The sequence below is a fragment of the Polychytrium aggregatum genome (genome assembly GCF_025602895.1).
Source record: "Polychytrium aggregatum strain JEL109 chromosome Unknown BJ171scaffold_26, whole genome shotgun sequence".
Lineage (NCBI taxonomy): Eukaryota > Fungi > Chytridiomycota > Chytridiomycetes > Polychytriales > Polychytrium > Polychytrium aggregatum.
The window spans coordinates 495,128-517,496 of record NW_026516228.1 but is presented as its reverse complement, the minus strand read 5'-3'; the positions used below and the strand labels follow the sequence as shown (position 1 = coordinate 517,496).

The following is a 22,369-nucleotide window of genomic DNA, read 5'->3' as shown; positions in this document are numbered from 1 at the left end:
CCTCAGCAGACCCGCCCAAATCGCCATCGCCCCCGCCTATGTCGTTGGCCATCAATCAACTGAAGCAGGGAGATCGGTATATCTGCACAGGGGGCATTAGATGTTGGTGACCAGGGATCTGTGCATTTCCACAAATGCAACATGCAAGCGGGGGAGGACGCATTCCATTTCACACCTCCGAGGCACAACACCAACTACTCGATCACGATACCGCATTCTCATCAACAATAATCCGTTCCCCATGAGTCTGTCAAGGCTGTTTGCCCTCTGTAACACGTGGGCGAATGCTACAGCAATCCACGCCCCCGATCGTTTCGCTTGTGGGGTGATAGGCTCCTCTCCCATTCAGTTGGGAAGGCCAGAGATTCATTTGTGGGCCTACTTGGTCGATTGCTTGGTGGACCGCTTGGCAGCGACAGCAGTCTTGGAGCTGGCCGATCGGGCTGCGGTCTTCTTGGTGGCTGCCTTGGTGGCTGCCTTGGTGGCTGCCTTGGCAGGGGTCTTTTTGGCAGGCGTCTTCTTGGCGGCAGCAGTGGGCCGACCGGACTTTGCCTTGAGAAGTTGAATCCGAGAGAGTGCATTAGCAGACAGGAGCAAGAAGCGCGAGGGTGCTGCGATCTGGTCGCAGGAGATGCATCGGCGGCGCTCGACCGTCCCGACCCAGAGTAGTCGCATATCGGCGGGACGAAACTGCTCTCGCCCCAGCCTGGACGAAAAGCGGACACGATCGTCGGCTAACCTTGGTGGTGGCAGCAGTGCGGCGCTTGGTGACAGCCCGGCTCGAGGGCTTTGAAGCCTTGGTCGCCTTGGCTCTGGCTTGCACGCGCTTCAGTCTCAGCTTGCTCTTGCGCAGCTTCTCCTCGGCCTTCAGCTGCCAGGAGCGGAATGAAACCATATTAGACTTTGCTCGAGGAAGCAGCACAGCGGCAGAGCAGAGAAGGATTCGAACTCGGCTGCTACCTTCTGCTCCTTGCGCCTGGCCTTCGCCTTGGCAACGAGAGTCTTGCGCTCGGCCGGGATGGCATCCAGGACAGACTGAAGCTCAGAACGGGTTTCCTCGGCGTTGTTGCGCTTCCTGTATGCCTCGAGAGCTTTTTTGTACTCGGCGTGTTGGATCTTGTAGTTGGATTGGTATTTCTGAAGATGGATGGTGGAGGAAATCAGCCTCAGCTCCGATCCAGGACCAGTGGGCTCTGGTACCGAGATCAAGGCCCTGGCAGAGCCCCGATAGCCAACGGTGAGCCGAGAGCACACTCACCTCCTTCAGCGCTGGACTCAGGCTCTTAAAGCCACTCTGGACCAGCTTACTGCCGGAAAGCAGGTCGCGATTTTCCAGACTTTCGCCCAGGAACTTTTTCTGCTCCTCGGGGGAGAGCTTGTACATGTCTTTGGTGAACTGGACCAAGGCGGTCAAAGGCCGCTTGGGCGCATGGATGTCCGAGGCCACGATGACTCTCTGCTTAGGGTTGATGGTCTGCTTGAGCTTGGCGGCCTCCTTCTCGATCAGCACGTCCTTGGGGGTGCGGGCTTCGAGATACTGGCTGTAGGCAACCTTGTAGTCCTTGGACTCGACAGCCGACTGGTCTTCGTATTTCTGAAAGCGGCGATATCCCAGTTGGCAATGGCAGATCACAGCGATGATGGGACGAGAGAGTCAGGATGGGCAGAGACATGAGCAATGTCGTCGAAAATGGAGAATCGACGGCTCTCGATACTGGACCGAGTCGAGCCGAGCCACCCTTGGCGGCTGCAGCAAGCGACGCCATCGACAATGACAGCAAGCGATGACATGATCTGTGCTTGACAGTGACAGCATCCTTGACGGCTGTCGCATCCGTCCATCGGATGCCAACCAACGCTCCTGCGTCTGCTCGACGGGCACGCAAGTGACGGCTGCGGATGCCAGTACAGGGAGTCTGCTGGATATGTTCGTAACGACATGGGCCGCTGCTGCTGATACACACCTTCTTGTCCTCTGCGGAATACGACTTCCAGACGGCACTCAGTCTCTTGATCGTCGCCCGGGAGCGCTCGATAGTGGGCAGGCTCTGAAACTCGGGCAGGGCGTTGATCGTCTTGAACTGCTCGCTGACAAAGATCGCGTAGGCTGTTCTGCCGCGCTTTGGAGGAGCGACGGAGGGCTTGGGCAAGACGCGGAGTTGTCGTCGGGCTGTTTCGGAGGAGATGGAGGTGTGGGCGCATTGGAGGTGTCAGCACGAGGTGGCGATCGGTGCAGCAAGAGGTTTCTGCGAGAGCGCAGATGGCCATCGCTGCGTCGAGTCGAGTCGAGTCGAGTCGAGTCGGGGCTTGGTCTGTATCCGATCCGGACAACGGAGGGCGCACCAACCATGAAACATGCGGATTACCTATGGCGGCCGGCTCGAAGCGCTTCTGCACGGATTTTGACAGGAATGCAGCGGCCACATCGGCTGCCGCCGAGGTGGCCATCGCCCGTCTGGACGAGACGAGGAACCAGGGTCGCGTAGAAAGGAACATTGGCTTGTCGATGGATGGGCTCTTTGGACTGGAGATGCAGGGCGGTGAGGATATGTCTACCCTGAACAGAGTCGTTCACCCGAGCTTGGGCAGCTCGAACCAGCGGCATCTCGCAAAAGACTGCGAACCCGAGACAGCAGATACGGCGATGCTGCGGCCTGGCCCGCGCAGGCAGTGCAGATCATGCTATCTACGTCGGGACATGGCCATGACGATCTGCTCCTTATAGACGGCGACCCACAAAGCGCTGCTCGGCTTCGTCGCGGTATCGGCGTCCAGGGCCCGCACAGACGCAGCAGATTCGACAGGGACTGCGACAGAACAGCACCGGATGATCGGCCACGGGCTCTCGAGCAACACTCACCCCGAGACGATGCAGCGGACGACGAGGATCGGCAGCGGAATCGGCGGTGGGATCGGGCAGAGGAACGGACTGGATGGTCAGGGTTTTGAGGGCGGGCCTGTCAAGGGCTTTCAGTGCGGGTCGAGCCGGGGGCGGACTGGCTCGAGCCGGAGCCGTGGCGCAGGGACTGGTCCGTGGAGCCAGCGCTGCACGGAATGCGCAGCGGTTGGTGGAAGCGACTGCGCAGAATGATGCGAAACAAGCCGAAGCGGGATTGACGAATGGGATTGGGATGCAGGAGGATTGAATGGTTGAATGCAGGGATTAATGCAGGGATTAATGCAGGGATTAATGCAGGGTTGAATGCAGGAGGATTGAACTGGCACTATCTCATTCGGGCATGAACACACTGCAACGCCATACACTCGGATGATATCTCGTTCCAGCCCGGACAGGGCGCAATCCTCGTCTCTGCTGTTGCTGCTGCTGCTGCTGCTGCTGGTGCCGCTCGGAACACTGGCTCGCTGAACTGCTCATCAACCACCCCGAGCCACCCCACAATGCGACGCAGCGCAACAACACCTCGGTCGCTCGAACAGCGTCGCGCGATCCCACATCCCACCACAGCGCATTGCGTCGCAGCGCCGCCACAAGGGGCGGCTCGCTCGCGGGGTCTTTGGCTTGCGGTTTGGCGTCGTCGCTTTCTGTTGGCACCGGCTCGGTCGTTGCTGCTGGCCCAGCGCCTTCGCCCTTACGCTCTCGGTTCCTTTGCCTGTCCCCGGAGGCCACCCCGATGGTCGCCCCGTCGGCGGTTGCCCGGCTGCTCTCGGCTCGGCCAAATAAAGTGTCGTCGCTGCAGCACCCGATCCGCCTGCCCTCGTCGCCGGTGCTTGTTCCTGGTTCCTGACCCAGCAATCGAGATCCTGTCTGTTTGCAACGAGTCTGCATCCTACCTGCAGCGGGGGGGGGCATCTCTTGTCAACACCACATCCACCGTCCTGTCAACAGCCTATCGAAACGGTAGCCAAGCCGTGGTATCTTTCTGACTCCAATTCGGATTCTTGACCTCGACTCGAATCCCTGCTTTCAATCCACATCCCCGGCATCAATCCACATTCCTGGCATCGATTCACATTCCTGGCATCGATTCACATTCCTGGCATCAACCTGAATTCCTGCCTTCGACCCGGGCACCCCCGGTCTTCATCCAGTCTGCATCTCCCTTTGGCCGCCTGCCACGCTCCAGCCCATGGCTTCTCCGTCTCCCGATGCGTCGGGCAAGAGCACCGTCTCGCTTCCCACCTCAACCTTTGCCGTCGTAATCGTCTCGACGGTGGTTCTCACAGTCGTCGTGGTCGCAGCAACGCTGGCGTTGTTTTTACGGATCCGGAAACGCAGAAACTTGCCAGTCTCCTCCCTGGACGGCTCCAAGTCGGCCCTCCCCGAGCGAGAGAGCCTGCTTGGAACCCCCGCCGGTCTCAATCCTCGCTGGCTTACGGCCTCGGGCAACTGGTCCTCCCGGACCGCCGCCCGTGCCAATGGGCCAGCAGAAGGACTCGCCAGCGGACCACCAAGCAGCGCCGTTGCATCGTCGCCCTTCCATGAGCCGCAATCCTCGTCCGTGGGCTACTCGATGCTCGCAAGCCAGCCCATCATCCAGCCCCGCAAGGATTCACTGCCGTATGTCGACTCGGAAGGCTCCTCGGTCGTCTCGGCCCCATCCAACGCTCTCGACTACTCGGCTTTGTCCCAGGTCTCTCGTCAATCCCGTCCCTCGACCGCATCGTCCAGCCTGCCGTCGCGCTCGCCGCTCTCGGTCTGGCCGCCACCGCCCATGTCGGCTTCGGCTCCGGCAGCGTCGTCGCTGGGCCTTGCACTTGACAACCGCCGCCAGACCGATTTCCTGGCCGATGCACCTCGGTACCAGCCCGTCCAGAATGCATCCGAGCTTCCCCAAGGCCTGCCCGGCTCTCGAATCCCACCCATACGTCCTCCCCCGATCCGCACCATCCCCAACCCGCCTGCGACTGCTGGTCCGCCACGCTCTGCTCCTCGCCTTGACGCAGCGTCCCCGCCGCTGGCAGACTCCCCATTCGCCAAGTCTCCAAGCCGGTTCCTGCTGAGGCCCATCGGCCCACCGCCTCAGTCGCCTTTGCCACCCATACCGGACGATTCAGAAGAGCCCCGCAACCGCGAACTCAGTCCCGTCCAGCCCAGCTCCAACGGCGCACCGTTCTCGATCTTCAGCAGCCTGGAGCGGCTCTTTGACCGGCGACGTCATGCACCGACTCCCGAACCCGAAAGCGTCCCGGATGTCTATTATCAAGTCAATAACCCTGCTGCAAATGCCAACGCCTTGGTGACCATCCACCCCATCAATGTCTCGACGACAGGACCGGCCAAGCGCATGTACCCGCCCCGCAATTCGTCCATCGGGAAGACGCTCGAGGACTCGGACGACAGCGCCCAGCTTGCTCCTCCGGACGCCCCTGCCCTGCCTCCGGGCTCTCTCAATCCCACCGCCGGATCCCTGTCGGACTCGGCCAGTGCCTCCAGTTCCAACTCAAGTCCCGGTGCTGGCACCAATCTCAGTCCAAAGGATAGCCCGACTACCAGCCAGATCCCATCTGCTACCACCACCACCACCGCCACCACCACCGCCAACCCAGATCCGCTCCGGCGCGCCAAGGACAGCTCGCTCTACGACTCGTATCCCTTGGATGCTGTTCCCAGATCCAGCTCATACGAAGAAGCGCAGCGGATACGGCAGCAAATCGCCGACATCACCGCTCTCGTCGAGAAGATGGAAAAGCGAAAGACAAACCCGGTGGGACGCGGAGACCAGCCTCGTCCCAAGCTTCTGCTCTCGCTCGAGGAGAACGATGCCGAGGCTCCCACAACAACCGACAGCACCACCAGCACCGCCAGCACAGTCAGCGGACGGGCCGGAACCAAGGCCACAAAGAGCAACGGAAAGCCGCTCAAGTCTGCCCTGCGAAAGAAGCCCATCCCACCCGAACCCCGGACGCCGTCCTCGGCCAGAGACACAGCGCCATGGACCAGAGACACTCCAACATCGGCCGATGCCACATCCGTCATTGGTGGCCCATGGACGCCGACCCCAGAGCTGCTGAAGCTGCCGCCGCTCGAGCCTGTCGCGACGGATCGGTCGTCGGAAACCTCATCGGACCTCAACAACCTGGCCCAGCTCTCGATTATTGCCTCGGAGCAAATGTCGGCCGATGTAGGCGCATCCTCTCTTCCTCTGGCAGCAACAGCACCATGACCCCGACCCCAGCCCAGTTCTGCCAATCCCAGCGGCGGTCACGAGTCGATGAATAGGCTCCGGTGTCGGACCGGTTCAAATAGAATCGAAAGCGGGACTGGCGGGCTGGAAGGGCTGGAAGGGACGCGGAAGTAATGCGGCCGTCAAGGACAGGATCCGCACGAAAGCTCAGACATACATCTGCCGCAGACCCTCCCCTTTTTGTTGCCCTCTGTTTCAACAACAGAGCCGAGTCCTCCTCCCCCCCGGCGCGGACACCCGAGCTGAGCGTCCTCGATTCTCTTCGCGCCGAATGTCACAATACAACCGTCCGCAATGAAGCATGATCCTGTTTATCTCACAAACAGTCTCAATAGCTGCTCTGCTCTTCCTCCGTGGTGAGCGATGCCCCTTCGTTGGGCGGAAGGGTTCTGGATAAGCAAGAGTGTATTCGAAGCGCCCCCTCTCCAGAAAGATGTGCGGCTGATAGACCCAGCAACAGGTGATCCCACTCATATATCTCGTGGGCATGACACTGAATCTCTGGCTTGTCGCACGGACCCCCACCACGAACAGCATTGGCGCACAGTCGCTGCGTGTGGCTAAGGCTGTGCCGGCTGCTGAACAGGCGGAGCCGCTTCCTGCGGTGCCGGCGCCTGTGTCTGTGTCTGTGGCTGCGGCTGTGCCGGAGCGGGCCTCTCGTTCACCAGCTTCAGAATGCTCTGGACACGATCAGACTTTGAGATTTCCGACGGCATGCTGAGGATGTACTCCCGGAGTGCCTTCCGGATAAAGTGCGCCTTAATGATGGCCTCGAGTTGCGGCCGCGGAAGCTCGATGACGACTGTCATCGACGACGGCGCCGTCCGCTGTTTGATGCCAGCAAGGCGACAGTGAAAGGGCAGATAAGCGCGCGGTCAATGGTAGGCGACAGAGAATACAATCACGATCTCGTGCAGAAACGTCATGGCGAAGGACTCGACTGCCCTCAAAGCACCCAGTCCGTCGTGATCGTGACCAAAGATCCGTGGCTGGGGGGGGGGACGAGAAACTCACGCTGCAGCACAGCACAAAGCCTTCCCAGAGCTTGCTGTTTGTCCAGATTTTGCGGGTCACTAGCTTGGCAAGGAAGCTGTTCACTGACGTGGCCTGGGAGACGCTGATGTACTGAATCAGGGTCCTCATAAACATGGTCGGCAGCTGGGGTTGCTCAATGAGCGACTGAAGCGCCTGAGTCAGCACCGAGCTGGTGAACGTGTTGGGCAGCTGGAAGCAGATGTCGACAATGGCTGGTGAATGCACAAGAGCGGGTCGAGTCGGGGAGACAGCGAGGAGACATTGGTCAGTGCACAGAAACATAGGTATCGGGATGCAAGCTCTGAAGATGCGCTGTTCCGTCGGGATTTGAATGCCCGATATCCCGGTACATTGATGTTCATCGATGGTTCGTGCTCCAGCTCAGCCCGGCGTGCTCCAACCCAACCCGCCTCCTCTCGCCGATCGCCGCAGACATGGCTTTGGTAGCCTTCATCACCCGGCCATAGTAAAACTGACCTTCCTTGAGCTTGCGCAGTCCGGCAATATTCTCGGCATTGTGCAGGGCGATCAGCAGCTCCGCGGGCGTCAGGGGTGCCGGCGGCAGCGGAGGTGGAGGGGCACCCGCCTCGGCCTCAGGGCTCTCTTTGACCTCGCTCCCTTGGGGAGATTCCTCGCCGACGGGCTTTTGCTCGCACAGCTTGCAGAAGACGCTTTGGACCAGCTTGCGCTGCCGGTCCGTTTCATTCAAGAGCAACACGACCTTTGAAATTTGTGCGAGAATCTCGCTCTGGGGAGAGGGACGGAAACACGCGGAGAGCAGAGTCGGGTTTGGAGAGGGATTAGATAGAACCCATGTGAATGCAATCAAGAGCCCGACTGCACCAAACTCGGCATGTGGGCGCTCGAGTTCCTAAGGGCAACGCCACTTCAAGCGCATTGCCCACGAGTCCAGATAGGGAGCCGTGCCAGCTTCACTTACCTTGGGAAAGCCCGGCAAAATCGGAATCAAAAACTTGGTGCCCAGTTGGTGTCGCTTGATGATCTCCTGGGCAGGCTCGACGATCTGCATGGTCGGCAGCTCCTTGTCGGTAAAAACAATCAAGCTCCGCAGGAACAAGCTCTCGGATCCCTTGGGCAGATCTCGCACGAGCTCGCCCTGGGCATCCATTTGATTGAATATCTGGATGACTTTGGCGGCCTGCGGCGTCAATGCCTTGAGCAGGGGCAGAATCTGGCTGCGGATGTGCGACTGGATACCCTCGGGAAGGCCGGAATAGAACTCGAACAGGCTAGAAAGCAGCGTCACAGAGCCAAAGCAAGCAACGAAAGAGAGTTAGCCATACCGACAGCCTGCACAGATGCATCAGCCTCGGAGGGCATACCGAGGGCATGTACAAACGCTGTCCAGCCTGAAATGCCCGCTGACAGGGCAATATCACACCCATAGAGTGATAGACAGGGGGGTCGAAGCCTTACTCATACAACAACTCGGGCCTCTTGCTGCACAGCGCAAAATACAGCTCCAGATGCCTCTGCACATCCGAGACAATCCAGTCGCATTTGCTTTCTTCTTCTTCTGGGGCTGAGGGCGGCTCCAGCGCATCGTCCCGCCGAGCATCGTCATCGGCTTTGGTTTCGCCCAGAGCTTCACCCCGGCGCTGCTCGTCTTCATCCTCGTCCTCCAGCATGGTGGGAGCAGGCGCTGGTCCGTGCAGCATTTGGAGATACTCCATGGCCTTGTCGAATATGGGGCCCGAGAATGCCGCGTGGTCGGGATACCAGCGTTTGACGACGAGGATGGCGTTGGAGCGGAGAGAACGGTCTGGGCCAGCCCGATTCACATGGTGGTTAGTGTCGATTGAACAAGCGCATCGCGACGAGCAGCAGCCTTGGGCCTGTAGTGACTGGGCTACTGTGGCTAGGCTTATGTGGCTAGGCTTATGTGGCAGACCCAGCACTTTGCACTGCGAGTGTGGCGGAGCGCTTACTTGGATGCACGCAGTAGTCCAACAACGTCCTCAGCGCCCATTCTCGAACAGCAGGGCGGAGAATGATCAAATCGCGAAGCACACCGAGCCCAAAGAGAGCGCTGTCGTGGTGCAGCAAGAATGAAGTGTCAGAAAGGACTATCGGTGAATGTGGAAAGAGACAGAGCGGGATGCTATCCAGCACCACCAACGCATTTGGGGGGGGGCGACTGGAAGCAGCAAGTAGGTCCACAATCGACCTCCGAGATGCGTTTCCTCTGGCCAGCATCGGCGAGCGAGCTGGCCACAGCTGCCTACCTCTCTTTGTCCTCGCAGTAACAGCGGACGACTGGCTCCACCACCGGCAGCAGCAGCTCGGGTGCATCGATCAAAAACTTTGTGAAAACACGCTCTTTGCCGTGGGCCGTCTCGGACAGCGACAAAAGCATATGCTCAAAGAGAATCGGGTATACTCGGGTGGCTGGATCGGCAGTCGTAGGACCTTGTCGCTTCTGATCCTGAAGCCATTCCTCGAGGAGCCACGCGGCCGCCAGCTCATACCTATGGTCGACGTGTGCAGAGTTAGAAACGTTTGTTGATGGGGCTGAAGAACAGAAGCAGGCAAGCTCCTTGAGTCTCTCCCCGCGACTTGGATATTGTTGGTGGCGACCATATGTCAAACTCTCCGCCCGCTGATTCTGGGCGACGACAGAGCGTATCCCTACCGGAGCTTAAAGTCTTCCATCACAAAGTCCATCAGAATGCCGCGGGGATCGTCATCCGCCAGGGCACTCTGACGTTTCGGTGTGGGCTGATCCACACCGTCCTCGTCCATCTGGGACTCATCTAGCCCAGCATCATCCGGGGCCGGCGTATTCAGCTCCTGACCGCCATTCAATCTCGCCACCGTTCGTGAAAGCAGTGTGATCCAGCCCAACCGTGCCGCCGACAGATTATCTTGCCGACTCTCGTTGGCCATAGGCTGAGACGATTCAGCGTTTTGCAGGTTGGTGACCGGCTGGAAGTGGGTCCAGCACTCGATCATGCGCCGGACGGCCTCGGACTTGATTAGCTTGGCGTCATCGGCACTCATCGACTGAGGCGCATCAAGGACAAGCGGCTGTGAAAACGACGACTGAGTGCCTTCGTAGGCGTCGGAGACATCGGGGACGGCGCGGAGTGGCTCGGCATCCTCATTCAGCGAGGCACCTCCGACAAAGCCTGGTTTGTTCGAGAAGGCATCATCGACAAGGTCAGCGACAGGCGGCTGAGGCGGAACATAGGTTCCGGAACCTGGGACAGCATAGCCGAGATTGTGGCCGCCTGGATAAGGTGCCATCGGATAGGGAGCCACAGGGACCCCAGGAGTTGAGTGAGCATACGGTGGGATCGGGAAGGTCGGCTGGCCACCTGCAGGTAGAGGCATCGGCGGAGACGCTTCAACATCGCTTGGGATGACTCCGGATTGACTGCCAAGCCGTCTTGCGTGTTGTGGAAGCCGCAATCTCGGATCGCGCACCGAGATGTTGGGTGCACCCGCGGTCGACGGTGGCGGAAGCGGAAGCGGGAGCGACGGAGGGCCAGCCGGCGGGAGCATCGGTTGGGGGACGCTGTCGCCAGCCTGGACGAGACCGAGTTGGATTCGGGTTGACTATAATATGGTAGTAGGCGCAAACACAAGCAGAAACAACGTGAGACAAAGATGAAATATGTGAGCATAAGCCACTCCCTCCATGGCAGCAACTACACACGCGAACGAGTGGCAAGGCAAGGCCACAGTAGGCATGCACTGCAGATCAGAACACAGCATAGAATCGATGCGTAGCTGGCGCTCTGGGAGGGGGGGGCGTGCCGTACCGAAATAGCTTCGTTGAGGCGATGTATTGGCACTGATTGTAGGGCCGCGATGGTGGCCTCAACGACTTGTGGGAACGGCATCTGGCCGAGCCCATGAACAAAGCGGCCAAACCCAGCTTGCTGCTGCGGCGACATGAACGTCAGCAAGTAATCCATAGGCTTCGGTGCAACAGGCGGTGGCGGTGGCGGTGGGCCGGGAGCGACTAGACTCGGTGCCGCCGCTGAAGGTGCAGCCGGAGTCTGGGCCAGAGGTTGAATCTGAGCCTGGACCTGGCTGGGTGCAGCAGGCTCGAGCTTCACACGCTTGTTTATGCCCGCCTCTGTCTCCTCGGGTGCTGAAACGGCCGATCGCTTGTTGCTCTTGGCTTGCTCGCGGTACTTTTGGAGCAGCTCGCTTCTGATGTTGAACGAGGCGAGTGCCTCGCCAATCTGCTGCTGGAGGGGGATTGCCTCGGATGTTCTGTGATGGGTGGGAACTAGTTGATGAAGCTGTCCCGAGTCGATCGCGTGTGCAGTCCGAGATGCTCTACGACCAGGCCGGCGGCTGATTCGAGATCATTTCTTTTCTTGCATAAACTATGGGCCATTAGTCATCAACCTACTTGTACAGAGCAACCAGCGAGTTTTTGATGGTTCTCTCGACACTCTTGGACTGCATTGGGGTCAAATGCGTGGGCTTGCTCCTGAGCCAGCCGACAAGTGCGCCAATGACGAACGGCAAGAACGTGGTTCGATACCGGGCCACAGGCACCATGACGTTGATGGCCGAAGTCATCATAACACCCGTCCTACAGCCACGATCCGCGGCGCGTATGAGGTTTGCGAATCGGTCAGGGCTGGCACGGAAAGACTACCGGGCCAACAGAACATGAACGCAGGCAGCACTTCGGTATACTGAAGCAGGCACCTACGCTGCGCTATTGGCCAGAATGGACTTGAGGATGTTGATGGCTATCTCCGAGTCCTTGGCTAGCTCCAGAGTCTTGAAAAAGGGATGGGACTCTGGAACAATGTCAAGCGACACATCTTCGAGATTGATTGGGTACTGTGCAAGGGATGATTGCCGATTCAACGCGAGGCCCCCCCCCCACGGATGAGATCGCATGTGAGTGAGAAGGCGACGGGTATGTAGAAACAAGCGAATCGAGATGGTCAAGAACTGGCATCGATGCGCTGCAGGAGGACGATGGCATAACCAGTTCTGGCTCAAGATGACTGGAGAAGGGCCGTACCAGCTTGTCCTGGAAAGAATGGACCTGGGCAATGACACCAAGCAGTTTGATGACATAGACTCGGACGCCTTCGTTTGGATTGATGATCTGCTGTTGTGCGCTTGTTCTGAGAGAGGTGATATACGCCCAAAGCGTCTGATTGGGCAAGGTGGTGGCCCTGAGAGCGACGACGACGTTGGATGTGAGATTTTAAAGGTGCAATGTTGCAGAGATTCAGCGATAGCGCCAGCATTCCACGCAGACTGACACCACGATCTCATGGAGACGGATCGCTTATGGGTCGGCATTCTGGATCTCTGACAATGCCGTTTCCGATCGATGCGGTAGCCGGATGCGCTGGATACAGGATCGCCATCGGCCATCTGGGTCGCCATCTGGGTCGCCATCTGGGTCGCCATCTGGGTCGCCAGCAGGCAACTGCACATCCCGTGCCGACGTCACAGCAGGGAGCCGACAACTATCCCGAATTCCGTTGCGTCCGAACCACAAGCAGCGCCAGCGACGACCAAAATGCTTGGCGCCACAGGCTTATCGGGCGAGCCGGGCTTGCAAATCGTGGGCAAAAGTTGGAACCGAGGACTCACACTTTCTGGAACAGCATCGGGTACATTCGAGAGAAGCACTGGATGGATCTTTGCACGAGCTTGACGTTTTCCATCGAGATGAGAAAAAGCAGTACCTCGATGGTGCTGCCGATGGCTGGGGAGGCAAGACGGGGAGGAGAAGGAAGCGACGAGGTGGATGTCAAAGGGTGCGATCTGGGAGATCGTGAACACATTGATGCAGCAGAGATCTCGATCGATATGCCAGAAGGCCAGGCGGGCCAGGGCATTATCTATCCAGAGTCGGGCGGTCGAAGAAGATCCACGGCTGATCTCGCCAACCACGACCATCCAGCTCCCGGCGTGGGTCTTGCTGCAGCGGCCGGCACTGAGGATTTGATCTGGTGGTTGTGGATTCCGAGAGAAGCTGCAATGCGGCGACATACCTGCATGCTTGGCGTCGGGCGGCAGGGAGAGTCTGCAGCAGGCATCCTCGAGGACGTCCAGTATTGCGATCCGCAGGGCTTCGTGGTCCTCCCGAATCAGCAGTAGGATCTGCGGCAAAAACGCAATGACGGCCTGCGAAGAAGGCTCGTTCTTCAGCAGGTCATGGAACTGGGATATTGCCTGGAACTTGGTATCCATGGCTTGCGAAACAGCAGAAGCAGCAGAAGCAGCACCGGTGACGGCGTTCGGCCCAGACGAGAGGGGCGGGTGCGAGACGAGGGTCTGGGCCAGCAGGCAGCACAGAAGGATGCCCAGGACGATGTGGGGGGAAGAGCAGACGAGCGAGCGTTGGTGGCCGACCGCCGCACAGAGCCCGAGACCCGCGAACGACAGATGATCCGAGAGGCCCACAGCAAAACAGCCTTGGCCCCACCATCCGACGCCGAGAACATCATCGCTGACCCCGCTGGCTCTGACACCCTGCAAGAATGAGCACCGCCGCCGACTACTATGAGCTTCTTGGCGTTGCCCCGAATGCCGACGAGAAGCAAATCCGGGAAGCCTACATCCGACAGTCGGTGGGTCCCCCCTTGCATTTCGCAGGACCAGGCCGGTCGTATCGAGTGTCGTTTGCTGGCTGCCATGGCGGCTCGCTCTAACATATGGAATCTGGCTGCAGCTGAGATGGCACCCCGATCTCGACTCTTCGGCCGAGGCATCCGAGAACTTTCGTCAAATCACCGAGGCATACTATGTTCTCAGGTAACGCCCGCTTGACCTGCATATCTTGCGAGCCCTTCCGGACCGAGGCAAGCAGCAGGGAGCCCCGGTGGCTGATTCGGCTTCTGTCCTCTGTCCCCCTGTCCATTCTGGCTGCAGCGACAAAGAGAAGCGCCGCCGCTACGACCAGTCCCGAGCGAGCCGGAGGGGATTTACGCTCGATGGAAGCATCCAAACCAACCAGGTCTTTGGACAGGCATTCGATGAGCTGTTCCAACCGGAGAACGAGAACGCAAGCCCGTTCTGGCAGCGGCTTGGAGGAGCCGCCGGGGCATGTCTGGGATTTATCGTCTTCAATGTGTATGTATTCGAGCGACCCATGCAAATCCTCCTGACGGCTGTGCGGCTGCAAGGAGGGGTTTTGGATCTGGACTTTGATGTGTATGCCAGGGGATTGTGGGTATTGCTTGGCGATGCCGCTTGGTGGTGTCGCTTGGTGGTGCCGCTTGGCAGGCTTGGGCCGTTGCCTTACACTTTCTCTCTCGAACATCAACCGACTCAGGCCCGGCGCCGTGGCCGGATTCGTGGCCGGAAGCAAGCTCGGACAGATCCGAGATGCCAAGGGCGTGTGTGTCTACGAGGCCTTTTGCAAGCTGGAGCCTGTCCAGCGCACGAGTGTGCTGCGGGAGCTCGCTGCAAAAATGATCACGACGCTCTGACGAATGCCTCAGCGAACAGGCAGAGTGTTGTGTCGTGGAATATAGCCGATCTCGGGAATGATCTGCAAGCGCACACGGCCGAGCAAAGAGAGGGCTTGCGGCGACTCGAATGGCTGTGGGTGATCGTCGATGCTGCAACTGTGCCCACCGCCCTCATGGACTCGTCCTTTCGCATCCGTTGTCATGGCCTCGTTCTCATGGCTCCGTGTGCCGCCGCAGACGAGTTGGAGACCGGGGGGTTGTCGGTTATGCAACAGATGCCGTCTCCGCCAGCACCTCGTTCACCATCACACTCCCCCCCCCGCATCTGGGCTGGAAAAGCCGCAGACAGGAGTCGGAAGACGAGAGCGTCGGAGCAAGCGCAAGCCAGCGCCGTCGTTTTTGCCTCCCCAGCGCCCCGAGAATGTCCGATCGGCCGCCTGGGTGCGGGCAAGCAATCAGTCTGGAATGCGACGCGGAACTCGACGAGAACGATGGATTTCGGCCGTGGGAATAGAGTCCGTCTGGGTGTGGGAAACACCCCGGACACTCGTTTCATGATCTTGCTGCATGGGTTGCTTCATGGTTGTGTTGCATAGCCCACAGCATCGTTCGCTGCACTGCCGGGGGCGGAAGGCGCTGCGAGCATGGGCCATGAGGGAAAAGACCATCCGCCCGCTCGGCCGATCCTGGGATCCACAGCGAATAGACCTGCTCGCTCTGCCCAGACTCCGTCGGCCTCGTTTCTCGGGCGCCCAGACGATCTTCCGGACCCTTCCTGGTGCTGGTCGGCACGGCGCTGCTTTCGCTCCCCCCCCCGCCCTGGTATAACTTCCCGGACCCATCCCGGCGCCGCTTCTTTGCCAGATCGACCATCCTTGATCGCCTTTGGCTCGGGCCTGTCTCCATCGCTGCCGCTGGTGCTGCTGCTGCTACTGCTGTTGCTGTTTGTCGTGGTTGGGCTCAAACATCGGGCTGCTGCATTTGGCCTCAACATCGGGCTACATACCGGGGTTCTTTCTTCTTTCGGTTCTGCTACTACTGCTATTGTTACTGCTACTTGTTCCACTTGCTCCTCCGCTCCCTTGGGTGATCATCCAGCCTTGCCCACACCACGCAAACGTCTCACCCGGCCGTTTCCTCGCCGCCAAGATCTCTCGTATTCGCTTCGGCTTCCCAGCCTTGGTTCATTGCACGTCCTCAACTCCTCCAGGATCTGTCTGAATCGTCTGCCTTGGCTACCCCCGGACATCATTCTCTCGTACTTTGCAGCCGCTTCCATCTTGAGTCCGTCGGCCATCACAATACCCCCAACCGTTCCCGTCCATTCTGCATACCTCTCGGGCTGAATGTCCGTCCTCGTCAACATGCCCGTGCTCGACTATGACCGCCAGGAGTTGTTGGGTACAAGAACACTCCCTGGCTCATCCTCTTTCTCGGTTCTCGCCGGCCCCGATAGAGAGTACTGGTCCAAGACAGCAACTTACCGTGATAACCCGGCCAGCAGCAGAAGCAGCGGCTCTACCGTTTCGACAATGGCCTCGCTGGCGCTGTGCATTGGTAGTGACGACAGTAGCGGCAGCTCTGCATTTGTGAGCCCAGAGCCCAGCCCAATGGCGCTGGATCTGCCTGATGTAGATCGACCACAGGCCAAAAGCAGCGAGTCGCTCTGGGAGGCCGATGTTGACACACACGCCAGCGAATATGCTGCCGAGATCCTGGAGTATATGCTGCAGAAGGAGGTAGGCTAGCGACTGCGTGTGTGGCATGGCATGAGCGATGGGAAGCATGGGTAGAGAGCATGGATCGTTCAACAGGGGGGGGGTTGAGACACGGTATACAGACGAGCATGACTCATTCGTTGTGGCACTTGTGATTGTGTCTGCCTTGGTTCATGCCGTTCACCGCCATGGCTCTTCCTCATGACTTACCCGATGTGCTTCGTTCGATTGTGCCCAATCTGCCAAGGCCGAAACCATCACCTCACCTCTCATTCTCAAGCATCAACCTCAGCAGAGCTGGAACATTCGCGCAGACACCATTCTCTGGCTGATCCGGATCCAAAAGCGGCTTTGCTGGCACGACGAAACCATCCAACTGGGGGTCAATCTGTTGGACCGCCTGAGTGCAAAGTGGCCGCTTGATCGGAACAGCTATATTGTTTCTGGGCTGTGCTGCCTGTGGATTGCATCCAAGTACGAAGAGAACTATGCCACCGTGCCTCGGGCAGCAGCCATGGCAGAGCTCACGGCTCATTTTGTCGATCCAAAAGAGCTCAACCGAATCGAAGTCAAAGTTCTCAATGCCGTCGCTTTTGTCCTGGGCCATCCGACACCTGAGGCCTTTCTCCGGCTCCAGTGTCGATACGGACATCTCGACATAAGCCCCGAGACAAAGGCCCTGGCTGGCTTGCTGATCGACCTGTCTCTGATCCGACCCGAGTTCTTGGGGTTCCTATCCTCAAAGGTCTCGTCGGCGGCGCTGATCATGGCCGATGCGATTGTCCGCCGAGCCGAGCGACTGTACTCGCACGACGAAGATGTCCTCAAGTTGATGCGCCTCTTTGACGGTGCCATCGCAGCCGATATCCCCAAGGAGATTCTCCGGAAGTACTCCACCTGCCAGTATCATGGCGTCGGTGTCAAGATCAAGTCGTGGCTGGCATACAGGTGCGGTGTGCTCGAAATGAGGCTGGTCCTCTGCCTGCCTTTGATTTGCCCTTGGTGTCGGGCACATGGGATGAGAGACTGCAAGCGCTGGGACACCAATCTCACCATGATCCCATATTGCAGATCGATCCACAGACTCCCCTTGACCCCTCCCAAGAGCCAGGCGGAAATCCTGGAGCACTGGGATGCCTGCCGTCGCCAGTTCTCGCACATGTCACTCTCCCAAAACCAAGAACGTCTGCTGGTGCCATTTTGGTCGCTGATTGGTGCGGCGAAGCCCCAGAGCTCGATTATCGGTGTCAGCTCCAGTGCCCATACCAGCGCCTATGCCAGTGTCAATGCCAGTGCCAATGCAACCCAGCGGGGGCGGCGACCTCGACCCTCGATTCTGCCGAACGACCCTGGCAATGTCTACTCGCCCTGGCTCGCCGTCCAGCATCCGAGTCAGCAGCGCGGCTGTGGTTCTGGCCCACAGTTTACCCAGCAAGACTTTTGCCCGCCTATCCATCACTACGGCGACCATTCCCATGGCAGCCTCAAGCAACAGCAGCAGCAGCAAATGTACCGGCAGCAGCACTTGCAACTACAGCAGCACGATGTTCCTGGCTTCCAGAGTCAGCAGCCCAAGTTCAATGGCTATCCGCAGACGCATCGACAAAGCTTGATGGATAGCCAGCTGCACAGCATGCTCCAGAGCCAGGTCCAGAGCAACTCCCAGGCAAGGGCAGCCCGAATGACGCTGGGCGGGCCATCATCGGCCTTTGCGGAGAGCCGGGATCTGCGGGGCTTGCAAACACAGCCACAGTCCTATTCTCAGCTCCGTCAAGGCGTCAACGAATCCCGGCCGCAGACTCAGACCCAGATCCAGACCCAGACCCAGGCCAAAACCGGCCCCTCGGGCTACCACACGGTGCATTCGTCGCAGCTTTATCACAACCTACTTTCAAACGTTGGGATCTTTTGGCCGCAAAAGAGTGAAGCCGTCATGCAAGGCGATGTCCTGGGGTCGTCCGATCAGCCTGGCCCATCGTCGCTGTCATCGCAAGAGTACCACCATCCCGGCAGCCTCTCGCTCCGAGGGCCAAGGCCCGACGCAGCAGCCCAGACCCGCATGGAGGCTGGTTCGAAGCTCTCTGTCGGTCGACGATCGGGCAAGTCACTTCTGCGCCCCGTCCAGATGATGACCCTGCACAAAACGGTCCGCCACCCCTCCGAGGCCCACCCAGCAGCCAACCCCTATGACCTCCGTGCTCGGCGGCAGCAGTTGCTCCAGCAGCAACAGCAGCAGCTCCAGCGGCAGATGCAGCGCGGGACAGCAAGCTTGCAGCCGCCTCTGACCATCCTGGAGCAGAACCAGAGGGACTTTTTCTGTCTCTGAGTGCGCTCCAACCAGAGACCCATGGGACCTGCCCCGCCACCATCGCCATGAACGGGCTGGCATGATCTCCCACGGCCGCCTCCGGTGAATCTGTTTGTCTACCAGCTGGATACTGGAACTGCTTCACTCTGCGTCCGGCCGCAGCGACAGCTATAGAGGCAATGCTCGGGCTGCTGCCACAGTCTGTAATTCTAATGACCTTGAGGTCTCCCTCCACTTGATGCATTGGTTTCTCGAGCCCGCCTGTATCCTTGGCGCCTGTACATTGGCCGCAATAAGAGTTGCTGGAGCCAACCATGTCTCCCGCCAAATCCAAAAGCCAAAGTCAAAATCCAAATCAAATCCAGAGCCAAAGTCAAAAGCCAAAGCCCAGAGCCGGGTGCTTGTTTGACCATTGCGTGGCATCGCGATGGCGGCAGGCAGGAGACGGCAGGAACGGCTGCAGCATCGAGGGAAATGCGGCTCATGCGAGGCCGTGGCTGTGTGCACCGGTCGCGGGGGAGGCAAAGGGCGCCGTGCCGAACACAAGCGGGTGCGCAGAGCCAGCGAGGGGCCTGGATGTCCTTGGCGCGAGCGCGCTGTAGCCAGTTGTATGAAACTGTGCATGTGTGGTGGGGGGTGGACAGCGCCGCGACAGTCCACAGCTGGATGTCCACAAACACCAAAAAGGCCTGGGGGCGGTGGCGGCCGCGAGCAACGAGAGGCAACAAAGAGCGGCCACGAGACAAGCAAGGGGCTTGAGCGTCGCCAACGGAGCCAGCTGCTGTCGATAGCACTAGAGCGCCGTTGATAGCACTAGAGCGCCGTTGATAGCACTAGAGCGCTGTCGATAGCACCAGGACATTAGCCCCCATCGACCTATTGGAGCATCATGCTATTATGCCATCAGGGCGCCTGTGTCTGCGGCGCTTGCACCACAGAGTTTTCGATGCATTGCCCCTCCGGGGACACAGCCCGCGAAGGTTTCCACCAACACCGCCATCACCACCGCCATCACCACCGCCGCCGCCATTACTTTCGGCGACACAGCCCATCGTGCTCGCGGCCTGTCCGGCATGCAGACATCTGCTCTCGTCCCTAGTGAGCTTCCCCGACCGCGACGAACAGCCCTCGCTTGCACTCGCTCGATCCATGCATCCCCCGATCGCTGCAACGGCTGTTGTCATCAGTTATTTTTCAATCTTGTGAGGAGATCGATCCTGTCCGGGCAGTGAAAGCCGCCTGCCCTGGGCCGAAGGGGGGGGGCGGTGCCGCACAAGCAGCGCTTTCCTCGCATACCCAAGCCCCCGCGGGTGAACAGACCCCCGAGACAAGGCCGGCCCTTGCCCCGCCGTCCTGCCTCTGTCGCCTTCCCACAGTCCAGCGCCCCACCCGCGTCTGCCGTAGCTCTTGTCTTTTTTTTCGGCGGGCGTCTTTGATCCTCGAGCCGGACATATAAATACGGGCGCTCCATTCCCACACCGATCTTTTCTGCATTGCTGCATTGCTGCAAAATCAGGTAGGTGACTGCTGCAGCCCTCTTGGCCGGTGCGAAAGTATCGCTCCCGGAGCGATCGGTCTGGACGCCGTGTGCATCCTCGACAGAGCAAAGGTGATCGCGCGGAACTCCGGACATGTCCGTCTCGTCTGGCTCGTTGCTAACTGCATCTCCCCGTCCTCCTTCGCTGCCGGCGCCCTCAGGATCCCATCGCTCGACCCACCCGCTCGCCTGCCAGTAACATCCACCATGGTCGGCTTCACTTCATCCCACCTGCTCTCTGCGGGCTTTGCCCTCTCGGCCCTCGTCTCGCTGGGCTCGGCCCAGTTCAGCCCCCTCAAGTGCTTTGGCGACGTCAACAACACCGCCCGCTGCGAGTACTCGGGCGACAACTGCTACTTCTTTGACGACTTCAACACCCTGAGTGCCGCGCCCTGGAGCTCATACACCGGCGACATGTCGGCCAACTTTGTGATCGAGTCGGGCAGCCCCTACGTCAAGGACGGCATCCTCTACATGCCGCTGCTCGAGTCCTTCCCCAACGCCCACCGCGGCAATGCCTCGATCATGTCGACCACCGGCTTCCTCAACTACGGCTCGTTCGAGGCCCGCCTGGCGACCGTCGGCCACTCGGGCGTCATCACCACGCTGATCTCCATCTCCAACGTCCAGGATGAGATCGACTTTGAGTTTGTCCCCAAGCAGCCCTCGGCCTACAACGAGGTCCAGGCCAACTGGTACCACCGCGGCGAAGCCACCTACGACGTCAACTTCAACAGCGGCCAGACCAACAACAACACCTTTGACAACTTCCACGTCTACAACCTCACCTGGACACCCGATGTCATCGAGTGGCGCGTTGATGGCCAGCTCTTCAACTCGCTGAACCGCCTCCAGATGGGCAACAACTCGTTCCGATTCCCCAACACTCCGTCTCGCATCTCCTTTGGCATCTGGAACGCCCAAGACAACAAGTGGGCCGGCAACGGCACCATCGACTATGCCACCCTGCCTGGCGAGCTGCATGCCCGCTTCGACTACATCCGCGTCGTTGGCCTTGGCTGCAACAGCACCACTCCCCGCACCCTTCCCGCCACCACCGCCACGGCCGCTGCCACCTCCAGCGCAAGCAACGGCGTCTCGCCCACCGGCGTTCCCAACAAGACCGCCTCGGCGTCCTGGATTGTGTCGCCCAACCTCATCCTCGCCGCCGCCTTTGCGGTGCTGCTGGCTGCCCAGTTCTAAGTGTGCGAGAGGAACCCGCTGTGCGAGGCAATCCTCTTGAACACCTGCACCGCTTCGGCGGTCTTTTTATTACCGCCTGTGGCCAGCTCGTCGCGGCTCGCTCTGGCCATTGCTTTCTCTGGCCATTGCTTTCCCCCATCCACCCATCTATCCATCTATCCATCTATCCCCTCTCGGTTTTGGTGTCCAGTTTTCACGGTCCCCGCCCGCCGTTGTCGTCGTCTTCTCGTTCGGATCGGATCGGATCGGGTCGATCGGACTCTATCTAGAATCCTCACCTCATTGCATTTGATGATCGTGTGCCTCCCCTTTGGACCCATTTACGTTTTTGCATGCGCAACAGGGCTGCTCTTCCATTCCGACCCGGCGTATTGTGCCGCGCACCCTGCAAAATATAGACACTCGCAATATCATCATCACAACCGACCAGACCGAGCAGAGCCAGAGTGACCGAGGGAGGGGGGGCCAGGCCAAAATTATGGCTGGAGATACGATCGCTCACTCTCGCCCAGCAATTGGGTGTCGAGTACGGGCCCATCAGCGCACTCTTCCTTCACCTGCCCAGATCAGCACCCCTGCCAGCAGCAACCAGCAGAAAACATCATCACAAGCCCATCCACCAGAAGGCATCAGCACCGCACGCAGGGATCAGTTTCATTTTCGTTTTCATCGTATCATCATAGGGGATGCCAATTGTGCTCTCGTTGCTGAGAACGCAAAACAGCGTGTTCCAAAAATTCCAGCAGCCCCCGAAGGGACGGCCGGGAGAATTGGTTTAGTTTTCAACCAGCAATAATCTATGATCAGTCGTAACTTCACTTCAGTAGATACTGCTCCAGCGCAAGGACAGGGTCGGAAGGAGGGATGCCGCTCTCGCCGCGGATTTATACACGGGGAGGCCTGCTGCGCCGCGCGCGCTGTGCCACACCGATCACGCTGCGCCGCATACTGCGCCTCTGGATCCACGTGTTGTCGCGCAGCACCCGTGCCACATG

At 59.4% G+C, this 22,369-nt stretch overlaps 7 protein-coding genes across 7 annotated transcripts; 5 read left to right on the top strand and 2 right to left on the bottom strand.

Annotated features, from left to right (window-relative positions):
- Positions 1-22: 22 nt before the first annotated feature.
- Positions 23-761, top strand: BJ171DRAFT_511133 (uncharacterized protein). Its single transcript, XM_053111547.1, has one exon. It carries the CDS (start codon positions 101-103, stop codon positions 563-565), a length of 465 nt encoding a protein of 154 aa, XP_052965287.1. The 5' UTR covers positions 23-100; the 3' UTR covers positions 566-761.
- A 235-nt stretch (positions 762-996) lies between these two features.
- On the bottom strand, positions 997-2,714 carry BJ171DRAFT_154814 (uncharacterized protein). Its single transcript, XM_053105824.1, has 3 exons — positions 2,367-2,714; positions 1,259-2,170; positions 997-1,137 (listed from the first exon to the last, which is right to left on the bottom strand). The coding sequence occupies exons 1-2, from the start codon at positions 2,494-2,496 to the stop codon at positions 1,461-1,463; spliced, it is 840 nt and encodes a 279-aa protein (XP_052965286.1). The 5' UTR covers positions 2,497-2,714; the 3' UTR covers positions 997-1,137; positions 1,259-1,460.
- Positions 2,715-4,088: 1,374 nt separating this feature from the next.
- On the top strand, positions 4,089-6,125 carry BJ171DRAFT_476133 (uncharacterized protein; the record flags this gene model as incomplete). The annotated part of the gene is made up of 1 exon (XM_053108815.1): positions 4,089-6,125. The coding sequence occupies one exon, from the start codon at positions 4,089-4,091 to the stop codon at positions 6,123-6,125; it is 2,037 nt and encodes a 678-aa protein (XP_052965285.1).
- Positions 6,126-6,507: 382 nt separating this feature from the next.
- Positions 6,508-13,949, bottom strand: BJ171DRAFT_154749 (Symplekin tight junction protein C terminal-domain-containing protein). The gene is made up of 16 exons (XM_053105822.1): positions 13,754-13,949; positions 13,187-13,469; positions 12,783-12,897; positions 12,199-12,355; positions 11,878-12,011; positions 11,569-11,754; positions 11,269-11,426; positions 10,967-11,082; positions 9,835-10,760; positions 9,428-9,670; positions 9,131-9,231; positions 8,619-8,964; positions 8,122-8,431; positions 7,659-7,929; positions 7,161-7,393; positions 6,508-6,973 (listed from the first exon to the last, which is right to left on the bottom strand). The coding sequence occupies exons 1-16, from the start codon at positions 13,904-13,906 to the stop codon at positions 6,707-6,709; spliced, it is 3,999 nt and encodes a 1,332-aa protein (XP_052965284.1). The 5' UTR covers positions 13,907-13,949; the 3' UTR covers positions 6,508-6,706.
- Positions 13,950-14,245: 296 nt separating this feature from the next.
- On the top strand, positions 14,246-15,233 carry BJ171DRAFT_511126 (uncharacterized protein). Its single transcript, XM_053111546.1, has one exon. It carries the CDS (start codon positions 14,287-14,289, stop codon positions 15,202-15,204), a length of 918 nt encoding a protein of 305 aa, XP_052965283.1. The 5' UTR covers positions 14,246-14,286; the 3' UTR covers positions 15,205-15,233.
- Positions 15,234-15,526: 293 nt separating this feature from the next.
- On the top strand, positions 15,527-18,973 carry BJ171DRAFT_600345 (uncharacterized protein). The gene is made up of 3 exons (XM_053115003.1): positions 15,527-16,347; positions 16,574-17,274; positions 17,398-18,973. The coding sequence occupies exons 1-3, from the start codon at positions 15,955-15,957 to the stop codon at positions 18,650-18,652; spliced, it is 2,349 nt and encodes a 782-aa protein (XP_052965282.1). The 5' UTR covers positions 15,527-15,954; the 3' UTR covers positions 18,653-18,973.
- Positions 18,974-20,140: 1,167 nt separating this feature from the next.
- BJ171DRAFT_511122 (concanavalin A-like lectin/glucanase domain-containing protein) lies at positions 20,141-21,800 on the top strand. The gene is made up of 2 exons (XM_053111545.1): positions 20,141-20,243; positions 20,333-21,800. The coding sequence occupies exon 2, from the start codon at positions 20,379-20,381 to the stop codon at positions 21,372-21,374; it is 996 nt and encodes a 331-aa protein (XP_052965281.1). The 5' UTR covers positions 20,141-20,243; positions 20,333-20,378; the 3' UTR covers positions 21,375-21,800.
- The last annotated feature ends 569 nt before the right edge of the window (positions 21,801-22,369 follow it).